The following is a 19,455-nucleotide window of genomic DNA, read 5'->3' as shown; positions in this document are numbered from 1 at the left end:
TTCACCTACTGACAGTTGAGGCACTGAGCTACAAACCCAACTATGTCTTTCTTCATTTGCCTCCACCAATAGTGCTATCTCAAATCATGATACATCTTCGTGGCACCCAGATGAATAGAATACCGCGAACTATGGGCCTCTTCTAAAATCAACTCCCGAGGCCTATCAACATTGGGTACACAAATCCATCCATGCATCCTCAATACCCCGTCATCACCAATAGTCACAGCTCTGGCATCACTATGCTGAACCTTGTCCTTGAGGACAAGAAAATGAGGGTCATCACACTGACACTCCCTGATATGATAAAATAAGGAAAACCGAGAAACCACGCAAGCTAGAACCTGATTGGGCTCCGAAAGATCTAATCTCACAAACTGGCTGGCTAAGGCCTGAACATCCATCGCCATGGGCCTCTCTGCTGCTGGTAAATAACCCGAACCTACAGAGAGGTAACCATTTTGGTGAGATTAATTAGAATGATATAGTAAACATTTAAGTTAAAATTATCTTATGCCCAGAGGTACGAATACATTTTTATGTATTTTGGTTTACTATTCTAATAAAGTTAGTAAATTCTATGCATGAGTTGCAACCTCTGCCCACAAGAAGGTCTAGAATTTATTAATTGTTTTGCAGTCTTTATGGCTTTTCCTACCGCTATTATTAATGGGAATGCTCGAATTCCAATGCTTTCTGGTGACAATTATACCGAATGGAAGGAGAAAGTCCTTCTCACTTTAGGGTGCTCGGATCTAGACCTGGCACTCCGTGTGGATGAACCACCTATTCCTTCGAAATCAAGTACGCCAGCTGCTAAGGCTGATTATGAGCGGTGGGAGCGATCTAATCGCTTAAGTTTAATGCCCATAAAAGCTCACATAAGCTAAAACATTAGGGGTTTTATCCCTAATAGCGATAAGGTCAAAACTTACATGAAGGCAATTGATGAACAATTCGTAAGCTCTGATAAGGCATTAGCTAGCACCCTTATGAAGAGGCTCTCAAGTATGACTTTCGGCAGAAGTCGTACAGTGAGTGAGCACATTATGGAGATGAAAGACATTGCTGCTAAACTCAAGTCCATTGAGGTGGATATGTCTGAACCATTTCTTGTGCATTTCATTCTTAACTCCCTTCCTGCGGAATATGGTCCGTTTAAGATTTCTTACAACACACATAAGGATAAATGGTCAATCATTGAACTTTTGACCATGTGTGTTGCAGAAGAAGAGAGGTTGAAGCATGAGACACCTGAAAGTGTTACCATGGTGACTCATGGTAAGAGAAATGCAAAGAAGGGAAAAAGTGTTCCCATGAAGAAGAAAAAGGGTCACTGGAAGAAGGATTGCCTGAAATACAAGAAATGACTTGAGAAGAAAGGTAATTTTACCTTTGTATGTTATGAATCTAATTTTACTGAAGTTTTTGATAATACATTGTAGATTGATTCTGGTGCTACATATCACATTGCCAAAATAATGCAGGGTTTCTAACTCAAAGGAAGCCGATAGGAAGTGAACAATACATCTATTTTGGAAATAGGACGTGTTCACGTGTGGAAGGCGTGGGGACTTATAAGCTCATTTTGAAGGATGTTTTTCACTTAGATTTAGAAAATACTTTTTATGTTCCAGAATATTCTAGAAATTTAATTTCTCTTTCAAGACTATCAATTAGTGGATATGATTTGAATTTTCATTATCCTTCTGTGAAACTTGTGAAAGATAATAAAGTTATTGGTTTTGTAAATTTCAATGGAAATTTATATAAACTTGAGCTAAACCCCACATTTAAATGCAATGTTTTAACTTTGCATGACAAAGAAATTGGCACTAAGTGATGTATTATCAATGAGAACTCATCAAGTCTTTGGCACAAGAGATTGGGACACATCTCTATTGATAGAGTCAAAAGGTTGGTTAATGGTGGAGTTCTAAAAGCTCTTGATTTTTCTGACTTTGCGACTTGCATGAACTGCATAAAGGGTAAGCAGACCAATAAATGAACTAAAGGTACCAAAAGGAGTTCTCAATTGCTTGAGATCATACATACAGACATCTGTGGACCTTTTCCTACCCCTTGCTTGAATGGCGAGAGATATTTTATCTCATTTATTGATGACTATTCAAGATACATGTATCTCTATTTTCTGTTTAATAAATCAGAATCACTTAATGCTTTTAAAGTTTACAAAATAGAAGTAGAGAAAGAAATGGATGCTCAGATCAAAATTGTAAGATCTGATAGGGGGGAAGAATATTATGGTAGCTACACAGATAAGGGACAAGTTAAGAGTCCATTTGATGAGTTCCTTGAATGTGAAAGTATAATTGCTTAATATACCATGCCAGGAACACCACAACAAAATAGTGTGGCAAAAAGAAGGAACCGGACATTAATGGACATGGTAAGAAGCATGATCATCAAATCAAGTTTACCTTTATCCTTATGGAGTGAAGCCTTAAAAATCGATGTGTTTATTTTAAATAGGGTTCCATCCAAGGCTGTCCCCAAGACACCTTTTGAATTATGGAAAGGATGGAAACCTAGTTTAAACCATTTACACCTTTGAGAATGTCCAACTGAAGTGAGGGTTTATAACCCACAACTAAAGAAGTTGGATGAAAGACCATTAAGCGGTTATTTTATAGGCTATGTAGTTAAATCTAAGAGATTTAGGTTTTATTATCCTTCTCATTCCCCTAAAATTGTTGAAGCTATAAACACTAAATTTCTTGAGGAGCATGAAGAGAGTGGGAGTGTTTTGACTCAAAGGGTATAATTAGAAGAAATAAGGGAACCATTTATGGTACCTTTATTTATTGGGAACTTGAATGTTGCTAAGAAAATTACTCACGAATTATCTGAACAACAACAAGTTCAAGGCCTACCACCACTTGAGGAGCCACATGAAGATCAACCCGCTTTACCTGAACCCACTAAAGAAGTGCCTGAACCAGTGAGAGTGAGAAAATCCTCAAGAGTTCGAAAACCAGCAATTTCTAGTGACTATGTTGTGTATCTCCAAGAGTCAGATTATGATATTGGACTAAAATATGATCCGTGTTCGTTTTCACAAGCCATGAATGGAGAAAATTCCAAACTTTGGTATGATGCCATGAAAGAAGAGTTAGAATCAATGGCTAAAAATAAAGTCTATGATCTCGTCGAATTACCAAAAGGAGCCTCTACAATAGGTTCCAAATGGGTCTTTAAAACTAAAAGAGACTCATCTGGTAATATCGAACGATATAAAGCCAGGCTTGTAACCAAGGATTTTACTCAAAGGGAAGGCATTGATTACCATGAAACCTTCTCTCCAGTATCAAAGAAGGATTCATTGAGAATAATTATGGCATTAGTAGCTCATTTTGATTTAGAGTTACATCAAATGGATGTGAAAACAACTTTCCTGAATAGAGATTTTGAAGAGGAGGTATACATGCGTCAGTCTGAAGGATTTTATGATAATGACAAAAGTCACCTTGTTTGCAAGTTGAATAAATCTATTTATGGGCTAAAGCAGGCTTCCCGCCAATGGTCTATTAAATTTCATAATGTTGTTTCATCATTTGGATTTACGGAGAACATCATTGATCAGTGTATATACCTTAATATAAGTGGGAGCAAATATATTTTTCTAGTCCTATATGTGAATGACACTTTACTTGCAAGTAGTGATTTGGGATTGTTGCACGAGACTAAACAGTTCCTTATCCAGAATTTTGAGATGAAGGATATGGGTGAAGCCTCTTATGTCATTGACATAGAGATTCACAGAGACAGAACCTAAAGATTACTTTGACCGTCTAAAAAAGGCCTACATTGAAAGAATTCTGGAAAGATTTGGGATAAAGAATTGTTCATCTATAGCAACACCCATAATTAAAGGTGCCAATTTCTCATTGAATCAATGTCCACAAAATGCATTGGAAAAGGAGCAAATGAAATACATTCCCTATGCTTCGCTTATTGGGAACCTTATATATGCACAGGTCTGTACTAGAGCTGATATTGCTTTTGCAGTATGAATGCTTGGCAGATATCAAAGTAACCTTGGTCTTGACCATTGGAAAGCTGATAAAAGGGTCCTGAGATATTTGCAAGGAACCAAGGATTTTAAGCTCACATATAAATATGCTGACTCTTTGGAGATAATTGGATATTAAGACTCTGATTTGGGTGGATGCAAAGACACTGGTAAATCTACTTCAGGATACATTTTCCTTCTTGCTGGAGGTGTTGTTTCTTGAAAAAATATCAAATAGACCATTGTTGCAACATTCAAAATGAAAGCTGAATTTATAGCATGCTATAAAGCTACATCACAGGTGTTATGGTTGAAATTTTTTATTCCGGCCTTAAGATTGTCAATTCCATTTCAAGGCCATTAAGAATGTTATGTGACAATTCAGCTGCAGTGTTCTTCTCTAAGAACAATAAAAGTGGCAGCCGAAGCAAACACATCGATATAAAGTACTTGATGGTTAGAGACTATGTGAAAAAGCAAGATGTGAGTTTTGAGCATGTTAGTACTACTTTGATGATTGTTGATCCTATGACTAAAGGTCTGCCGGCTAATATTTTCAAGGATATGTAACCCATATGGAGATTAATAGCTCTATTTAGTCTTGCTTTGCTCTCTAACAGTTTGTTTAGACATTATGTTTATTTTGATATACATGACGGTGCACACTTTTGATTTTTCATGTATTATTTGTGATCATAGGATCAATAAAGTTAGACTCTGAATGACTTAAATTAAGTTCATTCATAAAATTGTTAGACACTTTGTTAGAATATATTGTGCATTGTAATACATGGAAGGAGGTGTTTGTTTAAAAGCATGACCGTCATGATTCGTGTAATAATATATTCTAGTTAAAGTGATTGTTGCATAACTTTTATTTGAGTAATAAAGTTTATGGACATATTATATGTTTATCTCTCATAAAGGATTATCTGAATTTAGTATGTGGGCCAAGTGGGAGAATGTTAGAAATTACCGTCTCTTCTAGAGACTTCTGTGTGGCCCACATATAATAAATTATTTAACTTGTCTCCCAAAGAAAATAATATATCAAATAATGTTCTGTAGTTATGCACATATGGTAGTTTCTTTGATGGAAAGAAATTACCATATATTAGGTGTCTATAGGGTAATTATAATATATGGAGAAGTCCCTAGGGCTAAAGTATTTGCCTAAGAGTCCCTAGCCTATCTATAAATATTCATGTGACTCCATCAGTCTGGCATCCTACGATCGGCATAGGCTAGAAGTCTCTCTAGGTTTTCTGCTAAAGGTTTCAAAGGCAATTCTCTACATCACTTGAACAACTATGGCTGAAGGTATATTCCTATTAATATTTCGCTGTGTTGGTTCTGTATTTGTATTCGAATTTCAACAGCTCCCTTTATTTTAATTTAGATGATATAGTTTGACTTGGAACAAAATTTAAGAAAAAAGAGAAGACTTTTAAAACATGTGGTCCTAAAAGCTTAAGGAGTAAAAACTTTGTGGGGCCATGATATTTGTGTAGATACAAAAGCTTCTCATTAAGGGTAAAGTGGGCAAAATAAAAAAAATTAAAGTTAAGTTGTTTCGAAATATAGAATTATGTCTTTCTTTTTGAAACAGACTAATAAGGAAATTGTGTCACTTAAATTGAAACATAGGGAACTTATAATAGCATAACTATTAATTTGAAATGTAAATACTCAAAAAATGAGGGATCGAATTGTTACATAAACATTTCTTATGCTGAAACGAACCCAATGGATAGTTGGCATGAAACCACAGCAAGCTTGTTTTAGCGTGGCCAGGAAGCTTAAGGGCATTCATAGGTCAATCTTCAAAATAAATCTTATATTATAGAATGCTCCCCCTTATGATGTATATATTTGTTGAACGCGCGCACACATAAATATGATATCTTCAGAAGAAAATAAAACGAAAAAACAAATCATTTAAAAATAGAAAAAGGTCTGGTTAGAGGTGACTATAATATATAAAAATTCATATGATACATGACAAAAGATCACGTTTACTCATTTACCATCCGAATGGAGCAACGTTCCTTTTCCTTTCTTAGACTAATGGAATAATATTACCCCCATTGTTAAGAAAAAGTCTCATTTTTGTCATTGGCTTCTAACCAAGCTCTAATTGAGGGTAATTTTATGTCATAGTGAAACTTAAGAGGTAATTTTTTATTTTTGTCAAAACATTTGGACACATTGAGTCCACCTATTTCGTGTTGGAGCGCCACTAATGACTAGGGCATATACAAATCAAATTGCTAATGCAAATGTATGAATGGACCAAAAGTGTAATGAAAGGCAAAATTGAGATAGATGTGGCAAATCACCCACTTCTCTTATATCCTTCTTTGGCACTTGACAGCATGCTTTAATTTCTAAATGAAACAACTGTATGAAACACACTTTCTTATCTTTTGCACCCATGACCCGAAATAATTTGTGATAATCTTTTGTCATCACTTGTGTTGCAAGTAAATTTTGTGTTTCGAGACCTTAAAAATCTCTCTTTGTCTTATCTCGATTTGCGTGCGCAGTCTGGCGCGTTTTCGGAAAGTTTTTATGTGAAAACTGAGTAAAATAAGAAAATTGACTTTTAAAATTGAATAAAGTTGACTTTGGTCAACATTCTTGGTAAATGGACCCGGACCCGTGATCCGACGGTCTCGTATGGTCCGTGGTAAAATTTGGAACTTGGGCATATGCTCAGAATCGAATTCCGAGGTCCCAAGCCCGAGAAATGAATTTTTAAAGAAAATTATTTTCTGGAAAATATAAAGGTTTTAAGAAGTGAATTGATGCATTTTCTTAATGGTATCGGGACCGTATCTTGGTTCCGGAGCTCGGTACAAGTTCGAAATAATAACTAAGATGAATCTGTAAAATTTGGTAAAGATCGGAGTTGGTTTGGTATAAAATGGACCTATAGTTGAGAAAATAGTAATTTTGATGTTCTTGAGTGATTTCATGAATTTGAGGTTTAATTCATAATTGTTGATGTTATTTTGATGATTTGATCGCACGAGCAAGTTCGTATGATATTTTTGGACTTGCGTGCATGTTTGGTTTGGAGCCCCGAGAGCTCGGATGAGTTTTGGATAGGTCACGGAGAGAAAATGGACTTATGAAAAAGTTACTGGTATCTGATATTTTGCTCAGGCCTCTTGCGAGATCAGGCTTCGCAATTGCGAAGTCCTCAGGCATGGGAATTGCGACCCAGGTATCGCAAATGCGAACCGAGCCAGGGCAGGCCTTGGTCGCAAATGCGACTGTTTTCTCGCAAATGCGATGGCAGCAGGTCCTGAAGGGGTTTGCAATTGCGAATCCTGGTCGCAATTGCAACATCTGCGACCAGTGAATTAGGACTTAGACATATTTTTCTTCATTTTTCAAACTTCCTCAAACCCTAAGCTCTCTTGGGCGATTTTCCAAAGAAAAGTTCTTCTCCAAATCGATTGTAAGTCATTTCTAACTCATTTTCTTTAATTTATAATATCTTTTCACATGATTTCAATTCAAAATCAAGGGTTTTCATGGGGGAAATTCGGTGTTTGGGGTAGAACTTAGGATTTTCAAATTTTGGAGATTTGGACCTCGATTTGAGGTCCGATTTTAAAACAAATTATATATTTGAGTTCGCGGGTGAATGGGTAATGGAGTTTTGGTTCGAACCTCGGGTTTTGACTATGTGGGCCTGGGGTCAATTTTTGACTTTTTGGGAGAAATCTTTAGAAAACCTATTTTCATGCATTAGAATTGATTCATTTAGCATTTATTTATATCGTTAAGTAAATTGTGACTAGATACAAACGAATTGGTGGTGGAAATAAGAGGTAAAGTGATAGTTGAGACTTGAATTATGTTCGTGTCATTGAGGTAAGTATTTGGTCTAACCTTAACTTGAGGGATTAGGAGTTGAGTCTTATTTGCTATGTGTTAATTGTTGAGTACGACGTATATGCATGGTGACGAGTATCTATACGTCGGTGTCAAGCATGCCCGTGAGTCTTATACTATGATTAATGTGACTCTGTTTCGTATTGTTCATGTTTTATATGATGATTTCTATTGTTGAACAAGGCTTGTGGAAGTATTATTGGTAATTGAACATTATAGAGTGTTGGCTCAAGTTGAGAATTGAGTTGTGAAATAAATGTGGAAAAGAGAATAGGTTTATGATGTTGTCTTCCTTGCCAGGATGTTATTGCTTTGATATTATCTTCCTTGTTGGGATGTTACACTACTAGAAACACATGGATTTCCCACGGCAAAAACAATGGAAAACTGGTGGGAAAATCAAGTTTTCACACCGCATTCCCACCGAAAAGAGTCACCAGAAAAAATGCTTAATGGAAAATATCTTCGCAGAGAAGCGGTGGGAAATTTCCCACGATTTTCCCAGAGAAACTTTAATAGGAAAAATAATGAAATTTTCCCACCAACAATCATTGGGAAATATTATTAGTAATTTTTATTAATTTTAATACATTAGCCAGGGAAGTGATGGGAAAAATGCACGGGGAGCTGGAAATAAAGTATGAACTTTCCCACTGATAACTGTGGGAAATATACAAGTTCTGAAAAATAAAGTATGAATATTCCCACCGTATCTGTGTGACATGTGTTAATTCTGAAAATAAAAGTATGAACTTTCCCATCGATATCAGTGGGATAAATGCAAATTATGAAAAAAAAGTATGAACTTTCCCACCGATATCAGTGGGAAATATGCAAGTTCTACAACTAAAGTGACGAACCTTCCCACGGAATCAGTGGCAATTCTATGGGAAATCTGAAAATTATTTTTGTGCACAACGCTGTAAATATACTGCACCACCTGCCAAACAAAAAAATATAACCACCAACAACCTAAATACAATTAAATATTCACACACAAAAGTCAGCATCTTCCGATCCATTTTGTTAATTAACAACCAACCAAAACTGAAAATACTAGAAACCAATAATGCAATTTAACATTCAAATAAGAAATTCAGCATTCAATCTTATCCAATTGATACATAACATCCAACATCATAGTCCTACCCAAAATCATATTAATAAAAGAAACTACTCCTTAGTTTTGTTAGAGCGTGATGGAGAACGTGGCACAGGAAATTCACCAGATACTAAGTGGTAGTTTAGCTGGGCCTTGAGACTTTCAACGTCACCAGTGACACGTGTAAATGCAACATCCTTTCGCCTCATTTCTTCCTCCCTCCGCCTCTCCTCTTCCTCCCTCCGCCTATCTTCTTCCTCCCTTCGCTTTGCCTCTTCCTCCCTTCGCTTTGCCTCCTCCTCCCGTGCAGCCCTTCCTGTGCATACAACTCAGTGATCTCTACTATTCTTCTATTCAATAGCTCAAACTCATCCTGATTAATCAAGCACCTTGAGGAAGAAGAGTTACCAGATCCAAAAGACCGACGACTAGAACTAAACTCTGATCCAAGACCGTAAACTCTTCCCTTATGTACGCCACCAGCAGTCTTAATCCACAAGTCCATATAATTCTCCTGAGATGGTTGGATTGGCTTTCCTTGATCATCAGTTGGTTGGCTTTAAATGAACTCCTCCAAGGATTGTTTGAAAGTATTCTGCAAAAAAAGTTACAACTATTATATGAATAAATTTAATTAATGAAAAGTATTAAAAAGTAACTTGAAATCTTACATAGGTTGTCTCGGCTCGTGGCTCGATCCAAGTTGTCTTTGTTCTATCCTTTAGCTTCTTCATATGTGAATGCTCAAATACCTCATCTTGAGTAGCTGGTCTTTTTAAAGTCTTTTCCTATTAAATAAAACATGAAAAAAGCAAAATTAAAGTGTTATGTCCATGAAACGTCAAAAAGATTAGTTAACCGTGTAATTAGTTACAGCAACAACAACAACAACAACAACAGTAGTTTAGGCATATACACATATACCTTATATTCCAGAAATATGGAGCCGAAAAGATTAATAATAATAATAACTGATGTAGCCACACTTCAAACATGAACTAAAAACTCCAAAGATTGCAAAAATGACCATAAAGAAAGATCATAACATATTACTAGAATTGTTCAGGTCCAAAAAGCATAAGAAAATGCATAATCAACTAAATGAAATCATTTAATCCACAAGTTATGGAACAAAACTTTGACTAAAAAGGCTTCAAAGTCTCACAATATATACCTTTACAAATACACTTAGTACACAAATACACACAAACAAATGAATAGACTTAGAATGATTTATTTGTTTCAAGTTAGTTTACAATTAATCTTGAATAGTATGAACTCACTTAGTTTACAATTAATTATGAATAGTATACCTTAAAGAACTAACTTTTATTCGTCTTTTTATAAGTCAAGAAAAGACTATGGTTCGAGATCAAGTTGCTATGAATGAAAAGTACTTTTTCATAGAAATACTCCTATTAAGTTCTTGGAATCAGTTTAAAAAGTCAAACCAAGATTCTAATACATTGGTTATCATCCATAAATAAATTTAAACTTGGAGGATAGATATAATATTTACAATAAAGGATTTTTTATCAAGGTAAAAGCAATATAAATTCATGTAGTTGTTCTAGCAATTTAACAACTTACATTTAACAACTGAAACCAACTTAGAGATTAGCAAATGAAGTTACCTCAAGACTTATAACCTGATTTTGTCTTCTTTCACACTTTTGTATCTTCACTTCTTGGTCACTTAAAAAGGCCAGAAAATTTTAAGCATATATTCCATGAAAACTGTTTGGAGAAATAGCTATTATTCACAAGGATAGAAAAACAACTTTTCTACGTACAAACTTAATTAAAGCAGCAGAATTCCATTGATTTCTATGAGAATAGGAAACCTATATTTCATTACCCTATTATGTTACTTGAATGACTATTGTAGTTAATTACTCATAGAAAGTAAAATTTAAGAAAAAACAAGTAACTTTCTCTAATAAGTTAAATTGCAATAACACTATAAATGAAACAAACAAAGTACTAAGGGGTGGTTTGGTAGGATGTATAAGAATAATGCAGAATAAGATGTATTAGTAATGCATGGATTCGTAATGCATGTGTTAGTAATGCAAGCATTTGTTGTGCATATATTATTTCTTATCTATTGTTTGGTGTGGTGTATTAAAATTATAATGCATTGCATAATTTTTAAGAAAAATAGTTGTTTACAAAAATGCCCTCCATATTCTCTAGCTTTAAAGGACGTTAAGGACAATTTTGTCTTTAAACATACTAATGCATGCATTAATAGCCTTGGTATTACTAATGTCATGATTTTCTATGCATTACTGATGCATAAAATAATACCAAGTATGATGTATAACTAATACAAGTATTAGTTATACACATGTTGAAAAAATGTACCAAGCAAGGTATTAGTAATGCATAGAGCTAATGCTTGCATTATTTTTTCTAATACCTCCTACCAAACGACCCCTAAGTATTTGAAAAAAATAAAAATAATAGTAATCACAAAAGGAGTGGTAAACAGTTAACTACTACTACTATATTTCAGATGCTAAGAAATGAAGCTGACCTACTAATATCAACAATACATGTAAACAACTATAAAAGATAAGAATTACCCTTGACCATATATCTAATGACAAATAACTGAATTGGAAGCAATTGAACAGTAATAGCAAGGAGTTATTAACCAAAACATAATAGCCCTTCAAGCTACTGAAAGTCATTTTCAGGCCCTTCAGCTATTTCTATATTCAGCTGATGGCCTCGTTCCTTTATCTGTCTCAGGCTTCCATGATACGTTGCCACATTGCTAAAGTTGCAGTCTTTAAAATGAAATTCATAATTAGAACAAAGCCTCTATTTGCAGGAAAAAATTTGCGATTACACTTACCCCAGTATACATGTAAGATATCAGAAATAGGATATTTATATTCTCCTAGGCACCCTTTCTATTCAGTAAATCAACTTGTAAATTACTGGCAATATTTCTTCAAGTTTCTTTAATGGAAAAATCTCTTAAAGCCAAGAAGTAAAAATGCATTGATTCACCCACATGAAAAGAAAAAAATTATAAATTTCTAACGAAGCATAAGCTGCCATGGCTATTAGTTTAATTCCTCATTTACCAAATGTTGAAACCCAATTTTTCCCTATATATTTTTAATATGCAAAATACTTTAAAAATAGCATATGTATGCATATATAAGTATGTCCAAATATTTTATTATTTTTTCTTCATTTTTTTTAAATATTTTTAAATCAATTTATTGCCCTATCTTATCCAGAAAAAAACCCAATAATTATTCCCAAAATTATCATTTTTGGTGATCCATTTATTGGACTCTCATATTTATACTAAAATATAGCTATTGTAATTTTTGCATATTTTTACAAACTTATTTAGTATTTTTAAAGCTAAATTGCATATAATTGCAACATTAGCCTCTTTTAGATTAATTACTTTTAGGTCTATAAAAATTAGGTCCAATATTTTTAATTTGACAATTATGTGTTATTAATTATTTTAATACCTTTAATTTATTTCCAGAAATTATTCTACTATTTTTATAAAATAAATAAGGGAAGAGTGACTATTTAAAATATAGCCCAATTGTGTCTCAATTGTAGCCTGAATTGAACCCCAATTTTAAACCCAATTACCCAGCCCAAATCCTAGCCATACCTGACCCACGACCCAATTAGAACAACCCGCCCGGATCCTCTACCTACCCGTTCAATCTAGGTCGTTGATCAAAAAGATCAACGGCCACCACCAACCCTTTCCTAAATTAGTTCCCAACTACCCCCAAACCCTAACCATTTCTCACCTACAGCTGCCTCTGAACCCCCCTTCTCTCTCAATTGTCTCTCAATCCCCTCTCAAACCCTAGCCTCCTCCCTCAATTACCACCTAAAAATCCCCCAAATCCATGGCCTCCGAAGCCATTGGAGGCCTGTATCCACTTCCCTTGACTTTTATGTGTTCGAGTACTATGGTTTCAAGGCCAGATTGGGAAAGCCCGGTCCAGACCTTGGTCGGTTTCAGTTCTTATGGATGTCTCCGGTCATCTTTGACTTTGCTCCGGTCAGCCATGACCATTGAAGCCGGACTCTTGACTTCTCCTGCTTAGATCGATAGTTTCCAAGCCTTTCTCACCATATGGGGTTCTTCTGAAACCTTAGCCTTTGAGGTTCTTCCGATTTCTTTAGATTTGTTTTAGATATGTGTTTACTCTAAACTTTTAAGCGCTTTCTCAAGGTTTCTTTCAAAACTCTACCTTCAAGAACTCTTATCTTTTCCGTTTGAGTTTCTGTTAAGTTATTTCGAAGCTTTCTCTGATTTTCTAACATGTTCTACTATTTTTCCTTATGTTGTTCTTTTACTCGAGTTTGCATGTTAAGGGTTTTGACCTTTTTAGATTTCTGAATCTATTTTGTTAGTATTTGTCCGATTTACTTGCTTTTCATCTCTAGAACTCGATTGATGGTGAAAACCCTAAAATTTTGGGTCCATTCGAGTCTTGAGACTACTTGCTATATGATTTACTTGTTCGTCATGCTCTGAATTCGATTAATTTCAAAACCCTAATTTTTCTGGACCTATTCAAACTTTTGAAAACTGCTTCATCTGTTTCAATTAGCTCGACTGGATTCAAAGTCTTTTTTGTTTCAACTTCTATTTCTCTATGTGATTTGGTTTCTTGCAAGCATTGAAACTAGATTATATTTTTCAGAAAAAGTCTTTTTACCCGGACTTTTGCATGCCTCCGATACCCTTTTTCCCTATTACTAAATTGACTTATGTGACTACCATGTTGCGATAATTCACTATCTACTGATTTTGTGATTGTTATTCTCTTTGTCACAATTTCAGCCTCGCATGCCTAATGTTTATGCACTCTTTTATATGCTAAATTCCCCTCTAAAATGACCTTCAATTTTGGACTTATTTCAAACCTCCCGTGTAATTCTGATTGCACTCGTGTAATTGATTCTTTCTTTGTTTTACTGATTTCCCTATTTTTTGAATTGGTTTGAAAACTTCCCCGTAGACTTTCGATTCTCTTGTCTTTAACTTGGTTTACTTGTTTATTCTTGGAAACCCATGTCACTCTCCTTCAATCAGTAATTTTGAAATCTTTGACTCCCTGATTTGCTATGTACTGATTTTCTATTGTCTCCATATGCTACAACTTTACTTTGTTTCCTTACCTTATTTGGCGAACCAAGTATTTTAAAGATTCTTTCCTTAATTAAACCTCTATGCACTTACCCCTAATTGTCTACTCTACACATGATGCTTACTTGATTTCATTCCTTAAATGTTTTTTGCCCATTACCGTTTGATTTTAACTCCTTAATTAAAGGAAGTCCTTATGTTGATTTGATTTTAATTGGTACATAGTTCCATAAGTATTGCTAAACTATGATCCTTGCCTTATTTTTTGCCTGTCTTCAAACTATAAATACCCTGCTCTTTCATTAACATAGACGAACACACTTAGTTCTGAAATCACTTACATTCAAAATATTCTCTCTTGCTACTTGTACTGTGGCCTGTCTTCAAAGTCCTGCTACCTGCTTTTACTATATTTTGCTTCTTTGAACTGGTATGTTCTGATTAATATTTCAGCATCATAACAATATGTTTACTTAATACTTTTGCCTTCTTATTTGCCTACTGCTTGTGTTTAGTCCAGTACTTAATTTAGCATGCTGTAATTTCCTTCAACCTGTTTTGAATATATTATGTGTCCTAAACCCCTACCCCAATGTGTTTGATACTGATGGTTTGTTTGAGGCATGACAGTATTAAGTATTGTTGTCTATGACTCAAACGTGATTCCCCTAGGATCCTAACCTTTATGTGATTGTGTATTCTGGTTGATTTTGTAAGCATAACAACACTCTTTATTGCTGTGCATGCCCATAATTAACTAATGCCTAAGTGCATAGGCTCTTTGCAATCCCCAATCCCTGAACCCCTTTGTGTGAAGTCCTTAACTCTATATCTGTTTCCCAGCACCTCTTTCCCTCTTCTTTACTCTGTTTCTTCACCTGCACTCTCTCTTAGACTTAAGTTATGCCCCCCCCTCTTGTGAGCCTTGCCTTGGGACCCATGAGCTCCCTCTGAACTTGGACACTTGAGGGCTGACTCTTCCACACTGCACTTGTCGCTATTTTGGTAATATAATTTGGGTGTGAGAACTGCCTGGAGTCCCATTGAGTTTCTTAGGGAACTCTGGCACACTTAAATTGGAGAAAGGCTTTGGATCAATGGTCTTTGAGTTGGTTTATCTCGTAACTCAGAGAGGAAGTCAAAAATCAGGCCTGATTCGGACTTCTTATCTGAGTTATGCAATAAAATAAAACTGCCTCAACAATCTCATCTCCCTCGTCTTTAATGCTTTTCAATCAGACCTAAGCAGTATGTGTAAGACATTCTAGTTTATGTGCTTGTTCGAGGAGGTATACTTGAGCCTATATGCTTATGTGTTTCCCATTTCATATGCAACATGTGTTTTTGTATGTCGCCTTAGAATTTTTACCTTTGAAACTCCAAATAAGCCCAGTATCCCTCCTTTAAGATTAGTAGTCCTAAGTGCCTCCGGGATTGATAGGAATGGTATGGGTAATATCATGCAATAAGTAATCGAAACCAATCCGCGCTTTAATACCTTAACGGGGTGGGAAGGGTAGATATGGATATGATGACCACGCGATAATGTCACGTGTAGCCCCTCATTGAGGAGTGATTACCAGACATTGTGTGGGGTGATCCATATTTTTTAATAAACCTAGGACCCCCTTTCCTTTATTCTTTATTCTTTTAGCAATTTAACTCCTTATTCTAAAAAATCAGCTTTTCTAATTGTTCTTTCAAAACTTGTTTACTTTCAAACCATTATGTGTTGAAATACCCTATTATTTGAGCCTTATTTGCTTATACGTTAATTGCACCTCAATTCACAATAATTGTCTGGCCAAGAACCACACTAGTGGATTCTGAGGGGTGCCTAACACCTTCCCCTTAGAATAATTTCAAGCCCTTACCCTATCTCTGGTTATTCAAATCGAACTCTTTTGGTGTCTTAATGCACCCTTATCATTAGGTCGTGACTCTCCAAATTCAAACCCAGTTCCCAAAAGGAATGAGTTGTCTCTCCAAATGTCATAAACCCGATTTTTGCTTAGGAAAAAAAAGGGGGCACGACAGCATGACGACTCTGTTGGGGATCTTTAGGCTTTTACCATTTCAGACTATTATTGTGGATTTATACCTCTTTATGTGCAATTACTTGTTTATTTCTTTTAAGCATTCAGTTCCCTTTTCAACTGCAAAATTGACTTGTCTTCTTTGTTTCTTTTCTTTACTACTGCTTTAAATTATGAAACTGCTGTATTTACTGCTTTCTTAACGTGAAAATATGTGCCAACATTCTTTTAATTATTGCATAACCATGCTCAACATCATATTCCACTCGTGCCAAACAATTACCATAGCAACGCTTATAATAAGTGGTTGTGATCTTCCGATATTATCACCCCCTAAATCCGAAAAAGGCATATTTGTGGTAAAACCAGTCGATCAACGGTGTAGTCGACGGTTTCGTGCCTTTCCCTCTTGAGTTGTCCGCTCAAGGGTACCAATCTGAAACCCCATAGAAACCTTACTCTGTTTAAACTGTGCATGCATCATGGTCAAACCAAGACGAGTCAGTTATGTTGTCCGCATAATGACTATTTAAGATAGCCTTGTCCAAAGTCCACTGGGTTTCCCCAAAACCCAAACGGACACTACCACGTTCTGTGCATTAATTTGGAGAACTAAATATTTTTATGCTAATTATTGATATTAAATAGTCGAGTCCAGTGGGGGTAAGGGCCTAATCCTTTTTTTGTCTTGCAGAAATATGAGGCACGAGGTCCCCAGATTCGGTATGGTCACCAACATCCACCCAAAATTGCTAAGCTGGTGGGAGGATCTTCACTCTAGTGATCAAATCCTTGTTCGCGAATATCTGGGCAACCACTTTCTCTCCTGGAAATCCAACCCAACAACAAGATCATAGAAGCTGCCGCTTTGTACTGGGATTGTGAGAGATCTATGTTTCGCTTCGGGGAAATTGAAATGACACCCTTGCTAGAAGAAATAGGAGGATTGGCCGGTATACCATGGGAAACTCCGGGTTTGTTAATGCCCGAGAACCGCAAGGGCAGGGGTTTCCTCAAAATGATGGGTTTGAAGAATAATCCATAACTGACATGTCTGAAAGAGTCCTATATCCCTTTTGATTATTTGTACGAGAGGTACGGTCACAACAAGTCCTACCGTACCTATCCTGACAAATTTGCCATTACATCACTAGGGCATATTCACTGAAGGGTTTTTATATTCATGTTTTGTTTCCTGGGGTTGATAGTGTTTCCAATGAAGAAAGCAAGGATCCATACCAGGCTGGCTATGGTAACTAAAACTCTGATGGAGGGCATTTGTGGGCAACCATTCAGTATTGTGCCCATGATCATTATGGAAACATACCGGGCCTTGGAGAAGTGTCAATGAGGAGCCAAACACTTTGAGAGCTGCAATTTGCTACTCCAGCTTTGGCTCATGGAGCATCTTCAAAAGGGTGAGTACCGACAGGAGATTCAGCGAAGAGACTGGGATGATCATATTGCTTTCCATCGTCCGAAGCGAATGAATTACATGCCCAATATGTTCGCCCAGCCAGAAGATGCTAGAGGATAGGTAGAGTTATTTGATAATCTAACCGAGGACCGGGTACAATGGATGTTCGAGTGGTTCCCTACCGAGGAGTTCATCGCCCGATCCAGGGATGCACCATTTCTGATACTGATCGGTCTGAGAGGAACATACCCTTACGTCCCTCTCCGTGTTATGAGGCAAGCCGGTAGGAAGCAGGTTATACCCAGGGTCGACAAGATGAGTCATTTCCAGGCTGACTTCCAGTTTGATGACAGTCCTTACAAGTGCCAAGCTCAGCATATATGGCACTGCAAGATCGTCACGGGGAGAGATACCATCGAGCCAGACAGGTACCATGCTGGTTACGCTCCTTACTATTCAAGCTGGTTGGAGAATAATCATGATGGTCTGGGCCAGCCGGGGCTTGCTAAGAGCCACATGATCGTAGATGAGAGGGCCTAGACACAATTTAAATACAATCAACTGCGCAAGAGAATCCGGGAGTGCGAAAGCGAGCACCGTGAGATAAAAGAAGCCAACTAAAAGCTGACTGAGGAGTGGAAGGACATGGCTGTTAGTGCCAACAAGCAACTGGGATACTTGGAGCGAGGCATAGTAGAGCTAGAAAGGAAGTTTCTTAAGAGGGTCGAGGATTGCCAAAATACTGAAGGAAACGAGGACGGACACCTAGCCAGAACCTATCTATTGCTGGGACTTCCGAGCTGGAAAGCTGTTCGACGGAACCAAGGATGCCGAATCTGGGAAGGTCCTTCTGGGATCAAATAGATAGGAGTTTTCTTTTGTTTTGTGAAATGTAACAAAGCCAATGACAATTAATGACATTTTATTTCTTGTTATTTAGTGTTGATTTGGGATCCGTCTACTTTTTTCAATAAAATGAGGCATTTCTCATTTTAAGTTCTCACAAATCAATTTGTCGCTAGGCCTACCTCAGGCACAAAGAGGTCCCCCAAATTAGGACACAATTTACATTCTTGCGCTATGTGTTTAAATATCGCAACATTATCTTATAATCGTCGCTAACTTGTTACCTTTTTGTTTTTACTTGTGTTTTATTATTCCCCTCCCCAAAGGTTAGTTCGTGCACTCTGGCAACATCATCTTATTCCACAAGATCCAGGGGCCCTCCACCCACTCCTCCTCTCAGTCCTGCCAAAAACAAGAACAAAGGGAAGATGGAAGATTTGAACAACGTCAGAAAGAAGAACTCAACTGAATGGGTAGAGGTCACTCACGGTAATGGTACTCAGGTTTCCAAAGAAAATACATCTCAACTCGAACAAAAGCTGTTGAAATTCCAAGAAGAACTTGATAAGGTTCGGAATCTGGCAAATTTGTCATTTTCCCTCACCGCTCCAGATGTCAATTTCCCAAATGCTTAGAACCCCGCACCTCCACAAAATATCCCAAAGTAACAAAATCATCCCGCTCCTCACCACCACTGCAACACCTGCCATACTTCAAACAATACTCCGTTGCTCATTCCAGAACCCCAAAACTCCACAAATGACCAATTCTACACCCATCATAAAACCCCCATCTATGTGGAGACTATGCCACATTCCACCCAACCCATCCCAAACACACCCGAGTCTGATGATAAAGACTTGCTCATCAGGAACCTGGCTAAGGAACTTAAGAAATTGACTAGCCGAATTCAAGGCGTTGAAGGAAGCAAGGGAATTGAAGGGCTGAGCTATGAAGATCTTT

The 19,455-nt window shown here is 36.6% G+C and overlaps 1 protein-coding gene across 1 annotated transcript; it reads left to right on the top strand.

Moving 5' to 3' along the window:
• The first annotated feature begins 644 nt into the window (after window positions 1-644).
• On the top strand, window positions 645-1,370 carry LOC107827472 (uncharacterized). Its single transcript, XM_016654614.2, has 2 exons — window positions 645-835; window positions 917-1,370. Exons 1-2 carry the CDS (start codon window positions 645-647, stop codon window positions 1,368-1,370), a joined length of 645 nt encoding a protein of 214 aa, XP_016510100.2.
• The last annotated feature ends 18,085 nt before the right edge of the window (window positions 1,371-19,455 follow it).

Source organism: Nicotiana tabacum, chromosome 20, assembly GCF_000715075.1.
Source record: "Nicotiana tabacum cultivar K326 chromosome 20, ASM71507v2, whole genome shotgun sequence".
NCBI lineage: Eukaryota > Viridiplantae > Streptophyta > Magnoliopsida > Solanales > Solanaceae > Nicotiana > Nicotiana tabacum.
The sequence above is the reverse complement of the archived record's forward strand: the minus strand, read 5'-3'. Positions and strand labels throughout refer to the sequence as shown.